General features: G+C 30.0%; 1 protein-coding gene across 1 annotated transcript; it reads right to left on the bottom strand.

Moving 5' to 3' along the window:
• Window positions 1-3250: 3250 nt before the first annotated feature.
• LOC118029899 (NEP1-interacting protein-like 1) lies at window positions 3251-5369 on the bottom strand. The gene is made up of 5 exons (XM_035033867.2): window positions 4891-5369; window positions 4235-4413; window positions 3996-4079; window positions 3684-3851; window positions 3251-3567 (listed from the first exon to the last, which is right to left on the bottom strand). The coding sequence occupies exons 1-5, from the start codon at window positions 5042-5044 to the stop codon at window positions 3445-3447; spliced, it is 708 nt and encodes a 235-aa protein (XP_034889758.1). The 5' UTR covers window positions 5045-5369; the 3' UTR covers window positions 3251-3444.
• Between the last annotated feature and the right edge of the window lie 7726 nt (window positions 5370-13095).

Below are 13095 nucleotides of genomic sequence, written 5' to 3'. Positions count from 1 at the left end.
ATCTTAAAATTTTAACTAACACTTTAAATTATTGGATTGAGATAATTGTTTGATAATTAAAAAATAAAAAAGAAATTAATGGTTCTAGGAAGCTGAAAAGGGCTAGGGCAATGAAAATGACATGAGCGTGTCCTCGTGTCATCTTCTTTATTTTAAAAAAAAGTTGAGGAGGCAAGCATTAAAACAGCACCTCATAACTGAAGCATTTTGAAGAACAATATATGGTGAGCCTTGACCTGTCATTGTTTGGTTTGCCTTGATTGAAGGTATTTTTTCCCCCTAAATCAATCAATAAACTTTATCATGTGAGAAGATCACATGAAGATGCTGCTTTTAGGTCCCGAAAGCAGTTGTTCTTAGAAAGGATTGAGATTCAAGAAGCTCCTATTCCTTGTTGCTTCATAGGAATCACGTGCCGTGAGACAAAGAAAGATCAAAATTTGTGGGTTGGGGGTGGCCCAATGGTAAGAGTTTAGGACCAAGAGGTTTGTTTTCTCTGTGGTCTCAAGTTGAAGCCCTAGGTTGCTCATATGATGGCCACTGGAGGCTTACATGGTCGTTAACTTCAGGGCCCATGGAATTAGTCGAGGTGCACGCAAGCTGGCCCGGACACCCACGTTAAACTAAAAAAAAAAAAGATCAAAATTTGTGGTACAAAATTTATGCCTGAAAACAGTGTAGAAATATCTAAATACAAATAATTAAAAAAAGATTTTGTTTGTACATATTAGTACATTAAACAACATTAAAATATATAGCAATTTATTTAAAAAATAGTAGTTCGTATATATTAGTGTTAGAGACCGGAGAATTTAATGTCCTGTAATTTACAATAATCCAATCTTAAAATAAATATTCAAAACTAAAAAAATATATAATCTTCAAGTAATTAATTTTAAATAACTCTAGAATATCTACAATAATTCTTCTGACATTAAAATAAAATAAAAATTACTGCCCAACAACTTGTACAGGGCTCGGATGATTAGAGGTCATATCAAACAAAAAGTCTTATGATTGAGTTCGAGCTTGATATATTCTGGCTTTGCCCCTAAGAAATGTTGGAGGCTAAAATGCTCAATGGCTAGCCAGTACCTATCTAGTTTGCACATCATGGGGTCTGCCTTTCTTGATAATAATTCAAATTGGTCATTCACAGCTACAATATGCCTAACCGGTGCCTCCTCCACTGCATTTACATGGACCGACCAGCTGGAGTCTCGCCCTAATTCTCACCTAAAAGGGTCGAATAACCAATGGTAATTAACCTTAAGGCTGGGTTCCATGGCTTGTCCCGTGTTCAATGCCATCGCTGCAAGATTAGAATCTAGGGCAGCTCAGCTGGGGGTGGTTAAATTCAAGAGAAGAATTTCAGCTACAAGGTATTGGACTTACAGTTGCTATAGATTATTTATATTTGGTTAATAACTACGTAGTTGAATTCATCTTCCTTGTTCAACAAAGCTTGTTTTCATTGTACTCATTTGATGTTTCTTGAGAAGTTGTTTAAGAGTTCTTGAATTATTTTTCTTTGAATTCATCTTTTTTTTTATGATGTTTGAGATCGTTTTATTTACTAATATTAAAAATAAATTTTAAAAAATAAAAATATATATTATTTTAATGTATTTTTTTAAAAAATATATTTTAAAAAGTGACTGTTATTATAATATAAAAAATGATGATTTGTTATTGAGGTAGGTGGTGAGTTTTTCAACAAAATCCCAACTTATTTCTTGGGACATTGATTTGAATCTCGTCTTTTTGGAACACAAGGCATTAAATTTCAGGTCATTTGGAGTGGAATCAGCTGGGGGTGTGTAAATGGATCATCTTTGTAATTTCTTTTATGCATATATGATTGTATAATTTTTGGGTTTTTATCTTTATATTTTATTAACATGTTTTAAAGTAATTTAGACTTTTGGTAGTAAAAAATAAGCTACCAAATAGTCCATCTACTCTTTTGTTTTTTGAGGATTTTATGTGACCTAGGAATTCTCCATGTTAAAACAGAATTTAAAACAATTTTTTTTTTATGAATCAATAAAATTATTTTTTCAAGAATCTACTCTTTTTTTATATGAATCTTAGTGAATGTTTGGCATTCCGATTGAACTATTGTTTTGTTTATTTTTAATTTTTTTTGTTTTAAATTTTATTTTATTTTATTTTTTTAATATATTAATATCAAAAATAAATTTTAAAAAAATAAAAATTTATATTATTTTAATATATATCTTAAAAAAAACATTTTGAAAAAAAAAAAACCTTCAATTTTCTCAACCACCCCCTGGCTCATACTCACACAATTGGGGTGGATGCTTGGCATTTACTCAAGAACAGGGAACACGGATCTGCTATAGAAAGTGCAGCTACATCACAGAATAACCACAGAAAAGTAACCCTGCTGAAAATTTAGGCTTGATCACTCAACTTCGTGCTTTTTATTAAGGGAATTAATTCTGCTGCGGAGTTGAGCCAATTGTAGAGAAAGAATAGACCAACTCCATTGACATTTTCCAAGTTTTTCACCGACTCTTTGGTTTAGTTAGAAGCTTGTCTTCGTTTCTCTAACAGAAGAAAACCCTCTTGCTAGAATGGCTAGTTGATTACGAGTTTCTGACCATTGTACGAAAAGAAATCAAACACTAACCACCACAGAACTTGATGGCCTCCAATTCTATCCATGTGTTTTTGAGGAAATTGAAGGCTGAAAGATCTAACCATCCCTTATCTTTGCAAAATTTATTGTAAGTTTGTCTATGCTGCTTCATAATGAACGGTAGCTATACCGTATTAATGCTCTGTTTTAAAGAGGCGAGACCAACGAATTTATTGGTATATAGGCATCTGAGTAGAGTGGGGCATGGATTGGGTCCATCTTTCAGCCTTCAGATTGCGCGGAGTTGCAGAGTATGGTGCTTTGCATTATAGATACTGACAGAATCTACTAGCTACCATGAGATCCCATTGCTTGCGAAGCAATGGTTCAGTAATGAGATCACTGTAGATTACACGGATCTTGTTCAACCTGGGTTGATTACGAGCCTTTTTTTATATATGGAGAATTCTAATACCAGAAAGTAACACCACCTTAATCAAGATTTAACCTTTCAGAAACTTTGTATACTGTTTCGATAGCCTACTTAAATCTGGGATCTTATGCTGGTCTATCACTATAGCTTGATTGTCATCCTTAAACAGCCACGTTTTACAGTTACAGCATAACAAGGAAACTGGAGGAGGATAGAAGAATCAAAACTTTTATACAAATAACTAGATCTAGTACAAGGATTCAGCCAATGGCATGGCATGCTCAAATGAACAGCAACAGAGTAACTAAATCATCTGCTGATAATAAACAAAAGACAGAAGCCAAGAATGGTAATGCCTGTATACACATCAAAATAAACATTTCTCATCCCATAATTTACAAAAACATCACAGATCCCTTCTACACAGAGGGCAGGATGCATGCCTAAGTAGCCACTTATCTATGCAAGGTAGGTGAAACATGTGATGACAATGAGGCAAGCTTCTGACCGTCTCTCCCAGTTGAAAGTCCTGTGGATGCATGAAACAGCCAGAACGTCAATCAATCACACGTCTAGTTACAAGCTAGAAGGGAAAGGGAAAGGAAAAGGATGCCGGAAATAGTTAAATGGAAAAAATGACAAAACCTGAAGGCAAACTGAACAAGAGACTTTCTCTCCTGATTCATCTACATTGTTATTGCTTGTGATTTTGATCTTTGGGATCTTCTCAAGAGAATCTCCAGGTAATCCCTTGGAACCACCAGTGTCAAAGATGTTTGGGATCTCCTCAAAATTTGTTTCCACAGCACCCATCTGATTGTATTATGGAATGAATTCAGCTTGTGAGTAGAGAGTAACTAACAAGTAACAACTAGTAAATAAGACGAAAGCAAAGCTTAATGGGCAAGGAAAGTGCTGTCTAATCCATCAACAACAATGCCTTGGATCCCAAATTACCTGACTTTGTACTGCACTTAACATAGCAGGACCAATGCGCTCACGAACAAGTCGTCCACTAAGAAGGCTTGCGATAACATCAATCTGACCACATTAAAAGTTCACATTAATTGGGTTCAAAATCAGAAATCGAATCACTCAGCTAAACAAAGACAAACACGAGTCGATATTCACTTTCAACAACTCATAGCCATTGCCAACACTTCAAGAGCTTGTAGAGATAAGCTAAAATTGCTCACCAAGTAAAGGACACAGCCTATCCCAGATTCATCTGATTGCCAAAGAACAAGAGATGACTCGAATACTTCAATTGAGAAAACAGCTCCTGATATGGCTCCAACTGCAGCCCCTCGAACAAACCCACTTTCAGTTTCTTGGCCTATCAATGCCCCAGTCATGGCTCCTAACAAAGTGCCCACTGCAAAAAAAAAAAAAGCCAATTCCTTCAACAAAAACTTCCAAACTACCAAACAGTTCTTAAAAATGAAGTCTTTTACTACATCCTTAATAATTCTAAGAAATCAGACATCATCTACAGCATGAAAATGATTACAAAGAACACGAACCAAAAAGGCCCTTTTGTCTATATGCCAAAACCTTTTTCCCACTGTAGAAATCCGATAAAACAATGATATCAGGATCGTTTTTAACATAAAAGCTCCAATCTTTTTCAGCAAAATCTTATGTAAACTCAACTCCTTGAATTAAGACTTACAATGAAACAAAGGATCAATGATTGGACAGAAACCCAAAAACGAAAACCCAACAAACCCAGATCAGAGAACATGAAACAGATAAAGAGAACACATGTCATTCAATCAAGAAATGAAAAAAAAAAATACTTTCATTTACATGGAAAAAACAAGAAACCAAATGAGAAAGAAGATAAACAAACCTAATGCAAAGAAAAAGGTGAAGATCGCAGAGAATATGTTGCCAATAATAGCTGAAACAACGAAGTTACAAACTTCTTTAACCTTATCAACAAAATTCCCAAAAGAACACAAGGAAGACATGGAAAAACGAGACGGGTATGGATAAACCTCCATTTTTAAGGATTCTAAATGACACAAAATACCAGAAAGAGAGAGAGAGAGAGAGAGAGAGAAGAGAGAGAGAATATCCTGTTTTAAAGGGTGTTTATAGCTTTTGTTTTGATCTGTTCAGATTTGGGTTTTAAATAAAGGTAGAGGTGGTGGTAGAGATGATGGTGGTGGAGGTGGGGGTTTGTTTTCAAGAATGCTTAGTTCTTAAGAAGAAAGATGGAAAGAAATGAAACCCTCATCGACCAACTACCATTTAAAGCTTCTTGTGACATATTTTTCTTTGGTCACAATTTTCTCTCTCCACCTATTTTCTTTCAAACAAAGATCTTCCTTCCCTTTTCTTTTTTGTTAAATATGTCAACAGCTCAATTTCAATGGTGGATTCTTGGAATTGGCCACGATGCTCCAAGGGATGGATTTTCAAGTAACTTTTTTCTTACGACTTGTGATAGCATAATAAATTCATCTGTAGACCAAATTGATATTTCAAGAATTATTATGCATGAATGGAGTTACTATGTATGAACTATTAAAAAAAAAAAATGTAGACTTATTTATACTCATCTTGTTCACAAGAGATTCTACATTACTTCATAAATGGAAGATGAGTTAGGTTGGGAGAGGAAAAAAAGATATATTCCTCCATTTGGGTAGAAATACTCGGATCATGATTAATGTAAGAGTATATCTACGAAAATTTACCAAAAAAAAAATGAAAATACAATATATTTTTCAAGCGAAAATAAATTTTAAAACTAATTACAAGAGGAGACGGGCAGGTTATAAATTTCGAGCACTCATTTTCCGCGAAAGGAGAAAAGGGGAAGTTAATGGCAATAGTGATGGCCTCAACACGGTACAAGGGGACCGACTAAACAAGGTTTTTATTTTCTAAGAGCTTCTCCTTTTTATTATGCCTTTAATTCCATTTTGGCTGAAGAAAAATATCTCATTCTCATGGACCAATCAGAGGCGGGTTATGGGTCTTCGGCCAAACGCCACTGCCTGCTGCATACCCTGTGCCATTCCACGTACATATAAATACTAGCTGGGCCCACCCCCTTCGTTGTGGGCCCTATCTCATCTATTATGTTCCTTAGAAAATAAAAGAAAAGAAAAAATGAATTGAATCCCGTGTTGAAATGGTATTTAAGTCTCATTTATTTCAGAATTTTTTTCAAGGAGAGATATAAGGTTTTTAATTCAATTTGGGCGGCGGAAAAGTTTAAAACCAAAACAGTCCAAGATTATAAAATTTAACTACGAATCTCTGTTGCTAGTGCATTCAGCTTAGAAGTTAGGAGGGGATGAGATGCTGTTTTTAAAAATATATTTAAAAATAATATTTTTTATTTTTTACATTAATACATCAAAATAATATAAAAAATAATTAATTTGATGCAAAATAAATTCAAATCTTAATGAAAAACAGGTTCAACCTCAATATCAAACACACAATTAATCTTTAACCTAATGAATATCGATCTAAATAGCAAATAATTTTTTAAATAGTTATCTTACTCAATAGATAATAAATATGGTAGGAGTATTGTTAAATGCATCCGAGAGACTACCTAGGAATATATATTTATATCATATAAATTTAATTATAGAGTATTTAGACTTTTTTTAATATAATATGTTTATATTGACATAAAACATACATGTATAATACTTATCATTTTATCATTTAATTTACATATACATACTTCAAACATATATATTAAATATCTTTTTAGTAATAAATAGTAGTAAATAATATATATATATCAATATAGATACCCGACACCCAATAAATAATTTATAAATATCTAATTTTTTTACCAGATAAATAATAAAAAAAATATGAATACCAAGAAATTCAAATCACGAATACCTATAGCCATCCTTACTCACCAGACCACAACTTTTTTTATCTTAAGAAAAGATAGTGAGGATATCCTTGTATATTAAGCGCTTATCCTTGTATAGGTTAAGCTGGGTTTTTTTTTTTTAATCAAAATAGGATGATATGTCATTTGTTTTTGAATTTTTTTTTTTTTTGAAAGGAGGTCAACTTGTCGTTTATAGTGGTAAGCAACATGTTGTTGATTGATTTTTTTTCAATCACCTCCTTTTATTATAAAATTAGATTTCATGTTCCTAACCCAATATTCAACTCATTTTTACCTTAAAAAAACCTTTAAACAACTATACAAACATAAAAATAAAAAAATAAAAAAAAAAAACCCTCTTAACAACCCACAAAACACCTCAAAATTAATGTAAAAACATAAAAATTACCAAATCAAAATAAACCAAACATAACTTAATTATATGGCTATTTATTGCATGTTTGGTAAAACGGTACATGGTACTTTTTAAAAAAGTATTTTTTGAGTTAAAAAATGTATTTAAATGATGTTTTTTTTAAAAAAAAACAATTATATTTTACATCAACATATAAAAATTATCAAAAAGCATCTAAAAATATTAATTTAATAATTTTTTAAGAAAATATATTATTTGAAAAACATTTTAAAAAAGTAAATTCAACTACAAAATCAATCACTTATTTTAGTTATTAAAGTTGTTTTTTGTTTCCACGGCTTGTAGCGTGTTTTCAAAAATTTTAATTGCTTTTTTTTAAATTATTTTTTATTTTTTAAAATTTTTTGATGTCAAAAATAAATTTTAAAAATAAAAAAAATATTATTTTAATATATTTTTAAATTAAAAATATTTTAAATAACAACCATTATAATAAATATTATATTATCTGTTGCTGTTCATCTTCTTTTCCCTCCTCACATGGCTGGTCACAGTATCACATGGCAATTTTTGCAGGCCTACTTTAGCCTTCATCAAATGGCTATTTTTTTTCCCGCTTGTCCTGCTCATTTTTCTGTCAAATGGGCATTTTTTAATGTGTTGGGTGGGTCGTACAATCAGGGTGCTCTTACTTTTGCCTTAAGTAATTACATATCACCAGAAGGGCAAAGTAGACATTCTATAATAAAATCTAATTATATCATATTATAATAGTGTGTTTGAAAATATAATTGAATTATTTTTTAAAATATTTTTTACTCAAAAATATATTAAAATAATATATTTTTTATTTTTTAAAAATTATTTTTTATATTAGTATATCAAAATAATCTAAAAACACTAAAAATATATTAATTTTAAATAAAAAAATTAATTTTTAAAAAATATTTTTTAAATAGCAAAAACATGCAGTCCCTGGTTAGCTCAAGACTGCTTTTTTTTTTTTTTTTTTTTCTCTATCTACTAAGCGTACGGATCCATTATGTATTTCCGTTGTCCCATGAAAGATGAAGACAGGTTGGAAAATAGACTATGCATCGCAGAGACTACAAGAGAAGCGTCCCGGAACATCTTTACCTCCATGAAAGGTTACATGTACGTGTATAAATGGTCCGTGACCCCACACGGTGTCACGGGGCATTCTTGAATAAAAACACCATGATTTGAATTGACAATGTAATTAAAACAAATACTTGAGAAAATAAAATATAAAGGTTATATATAGTTTTTATTAGCAAGGGGGTTTATTGGATAAAAATATGATATAATTAAAATAAATATTTGTAAAAAATTCTAAACTCCCTTTTATTCACGTGTTTCTTTTTTTTTTTGACAAAAACATGTTTTTTTCTTTTCAAAATCATTGTTTTTTACATAAAAACTTATTGTAATCTCCAAAGCAAGTTTATATAAAAAGAAAATCATGAATCAATAACTTTTATGTGCATTTATTAAAAAGAAATATAAAAATAATGAATTTGAAAAATATATTATAAAACACTTATAATAAAAAATGACAAAATATAAATTTTATTAGTATTGAGTATTCATGAGTAAAAGTTTTTAAAAAATTATGCATATTAGGATTATTTATAAAATAATTGTTATTATTACCATAAAACTCGAAAATTATGGCATAATCAGATAATTTTTAAAATATTATTTTAATAATTTTATTTAAAGAAAAGCTTATTATAAAATTGAAAAGAGTTGAAAAAAAAATGAGGCTCATTTAAAAATTATTAAACGAAATATCCTGGGTTTACTTGAGTTATTAATTACAACATTATGATTAATTTACTTACTTCCCGTATGAATAGAATGATGAGAACTTCCATTTCCATTTCTGAAGCATATAATAAACATGCAAGCGATCGAGCAACGATCGGACTAGATGTACGCTACGTATCTTTACAAGAAAACTAGCTTAAGGAGGCAAAATAATAATAAAAATAAATAAATAATAAAAATTTTATGTGAAAAGTGTGAGTGAATTAAATCCCTCGTAATTGTTTTTTTTTTAAAAAAAAAACTCTGTTCACTTTAGTGAACAGTTCTTTTATTGAACAGTGAAATCATGTTCTACTGTTAATGTTAATTTCCAAACAAGAAGCAGTAAAATGTTATTTCTTAGAAATCTACGGTGCCATGTGGGTCCTATCCACTGAAAGCAATTCTATTTTAGTTATTAAACGTTTATTAACGTGGTTGCAGGTGAGGTTCACCCGCAGTCCGTTATCAAACGAGCACGAGGTGTGTTTGGTATTGCGGTTGCTGTTGTGGTTGTGGTTTTAAAAAAAGTTGTTTTATAAAAAATACTTTTAGTTGAGGTTGGTTTGGAAAAATATATGTTTGGTTAAAACTGTGGTTGAAATTGAGGTTGAACAAAAAATAGTTCAATGTGTTTGGTTAAAAAAATGTTTTTAAAATTGAGGTTATAAAATAATTAAAAAATATTTTTAATTTAAATATTATAGATTTAACTACTATTATTACATTATAAAATAAATAATATTGATATCAAATATTTTTTATTATTCCATTAAACTATATGCAATGTCATCAGATACGAAATCCATCCAACAATGACTATATTTTTCATGGTTTCTTAAGCACGCAACAACAAAAATTGAATTTTTTGTTATATCATCAAGTGATATCCTTCTAATTTTTTGAATAAAACACAACAAAATCAATTTTTTTTAAAAAAAAATTACAATTTCATTACGTACAAAATTCATTCGACAAGAACTATAGTTTTCATGAATTTTTGAGCGTGCAATAAAATTAGGTAAAATATTATCAGGAATAAAATTGAGATTACAGTACGAGTAAATTTAATTCACCTTAAACTATTTTTTTTAACAAACAAAAAAAAATATTGTTCACGTTCACATGAATAGTGCGAGTGAAAAAAAAAAATTAAAAGCCAGGAAAGGTGCGAGCCCACTCGGATTAAATCATCAAACCCTTGGGCCAAGTCATGAAAACGAGATAATCCTATAAAAGAAAAAACAAAGAAAACCGTGAAGCATATTTTTTAAAAAAATCAACTTGAGCAATGAGATCGAAAAAAAAAAAGTAAAAAGAAAGAAATGAAGTGAATCCGTATTAGTTTATAAAACCCGTGACTGAAATCATTTGATCGAAAGCATTAAATCTAGAAAAACCACGAAGTCCAATTAAAAGGATGAAATTGCAAAAAAAAAAAATTAATCACAAAAAAGAAAAAGTACAAATAACAATTAAAAAATAAAAGTCAAATTAAAAAAAACAAAAATAAATAAATAAGAGGATAGATAATTTTAGATCAAATGACTAAATTAAAAAGAATAATCAATCTTACAAAAGAATTAAATAGATAAGAAATAAATAAGAGGATAGATAATAAAGCTCATGGAAACTAATTATTTGATTTTGCTTCTAAAGGCGGGCAGTAAAGGTATTCTACTTTTTTTTTTTTTTTTTCAATGGTGACATAATCCGAATCTAGATATTTCTTCAACTATCAAACCATTAATATTACCAAGTCACGTGATTTATTCCCCTCTCTTTAAGCTATGAACAGTGGCGCCAATACACGCGCGGTTCAAGAATTTACACGATGGCCCAGGCTTAAATATATTGCCTGAAATATTATAATGGAGGATTTGCTGAGCTCATTATATATTCTTTCTGCTTAAACGGGCTAGAAGAAAAAGAAGAATCCATGTGTCTCAACAACCAAGGATTCTGCAATTCCATGGTCTAAGCTTCTGGATTGCTTTTGCCATGGAAATTTTACTCGTCCTTCGAACCTCGAAGACCTTGTCTTTGTTTTCTCTTTTTTTTTTTTTTTTTTTTTTTTAGTTTAATGTGGGTGTCCGGGCCAGCTTACACGCACCTCGACTAATTCCACGGACCCTGAAGTTAACGATCATGTAAGCCTCCAATAACCATCATATAAACAACCTAGAGCTCGAACCTAAGATGTCTCTTTGTTCTATACTTGGTGGGTAAACCGAACAAAGACCTATTAACCTGTTGCCTTATTCCTTCAATATTTTTAGCCACTCTCACGAATGGAGGGAGACGTGGTTTTGGCCAAATCCCACCATGTATTATTATGTTAACCAAAGAACAATCAATCAATTTCTTGTCGTTTTTTTGCTGGCATTATCCAATTTTTTAATGCAATCATGTACTATGTTGTTAAGTTTTGGCGACCGTGACAAGTTTTCAGCTTGCATCAATTTCTATCCCAATAATATCTTCAAATCTTAGCTTAGCAAGCGAATGGATGTATTCTCCGTCTTATGGGGGTTCGATTTTAATTTCAAATTACAAAAATATGCATACAAAAATTAACGTATTTTCTCAAGTGTACAGATCTAATTATTAAAAAAAAAAAAACAAAAATCTCTTTGACGAGACATCTTTGTCTGTTGATGAGACAAATGCCTGGTTTGCCAAACTAACCAAACTGAGATTCTTGTCCATGGAAAATAAATCCAATGTCAAGGGTCAACGAACTCAAGAAACAAGTTAATGGCTTATTAATCAAAGCCTCGTGGGCATTGCAATGAATATAAACTACATTTACTTATTAATGCAATCAATATAAAATACATTTACTTATTTTAATTATAGAAAAAGCATGTTTCAATTATAAAAAAACACATTGAAAATCATGTCTCGGCTATTAAAAAAGATAATTAATATAAAAATATTATTTCAAAACATTATAATAAAAAAAATAAGAAATAAAAATCTTATTTCAATAGAATATTCATGACCACAAATTGAAACAACAATTGCATAATAGATTTAAATATAATAATTAACAAATTGATTTCTAATATTATAAAACAAATGTTATAACCTTATTTGAAACTAAAGGCAACATTGAATGTTATTTAATGAAATAATATTTTAGATATAATTTAATTATTTAATTATAATTAGTTTTAATTAATTTTTTATGAAAAACAAAAGTAATAAAAAAGGAGTCTAAATGCTTGGATTTGGATGGGCCAACCGACTTAACCTAATAAAAACAAGGTCAGACACACACGAGCCTTCAAGACCAAACATGAACGCATAACCTTTTTATTTTTTTGGTTTAACAGGTTGCATGACATGTCATTAACCTTGGTATTTTTAAACAAACAACATGTTGTTTATCTTTAAAATTTAAGCCACTTGAGATAGTCAAAAAGTCGAATTCCAACTTATTTATAAAAACAATATTTTAAACTCCATTTCCAACCTCGAACCACCTTTTAATCGGTCAAAAAACACAAAAACAACTTGAATAAAAAAAATTCAAGCCCTAATTTATTGTTTCAACAAGATGAAGGATTCAAAATACTTAGGTAGAATTTTTCTTGTCAACTAGAATCTATTTACACCAGGATAAGATTTTTTTGTTACTGAAATATGATCAACCAATCACTTTCTCTTTTCTTCACTATTTTTAGGTGATTTTTTTTATTTTTTCACAAACTTTGATACTGAAATGTAAATAAAATAAAGTTTTGGACCAAAATAAAAGGTTATAAAACCAAATGGATAAAAAATGAGTTAATGAAGCCAAGCTATTTTTATTTTTTAATTTGATCCCCTTTTTTTTAATTTTATTTTGTTTTACCAATTTCAATTCTTTTTCATGAAATTGATCTCTAATTCAATTATGGAATTTAATCAAATACCATAAATAATTAAAAACATGCAAAGATAATAAAATATCAACATAAATATTGTAT

The sequence above is a fragment of the Populus alba genome, chromosome 5 (genome assembly GCF_005239225.2).
Source record: "Populus alba chromosome 5, ASM523922v2, whole genome shotgun sequence".
Classification (NCBI taxonomy): Eukaryota; Viridiplantae; Streptophyta; class Magnoliopsida; order Malpighiales; family Salicaceae; genus Populus; species Populus alba.
The sequence above is the reverse complement of the archived record's forward strand: the minus strand, read 5'-3'. Positions and strand labels throughout refer to the sequence as shown.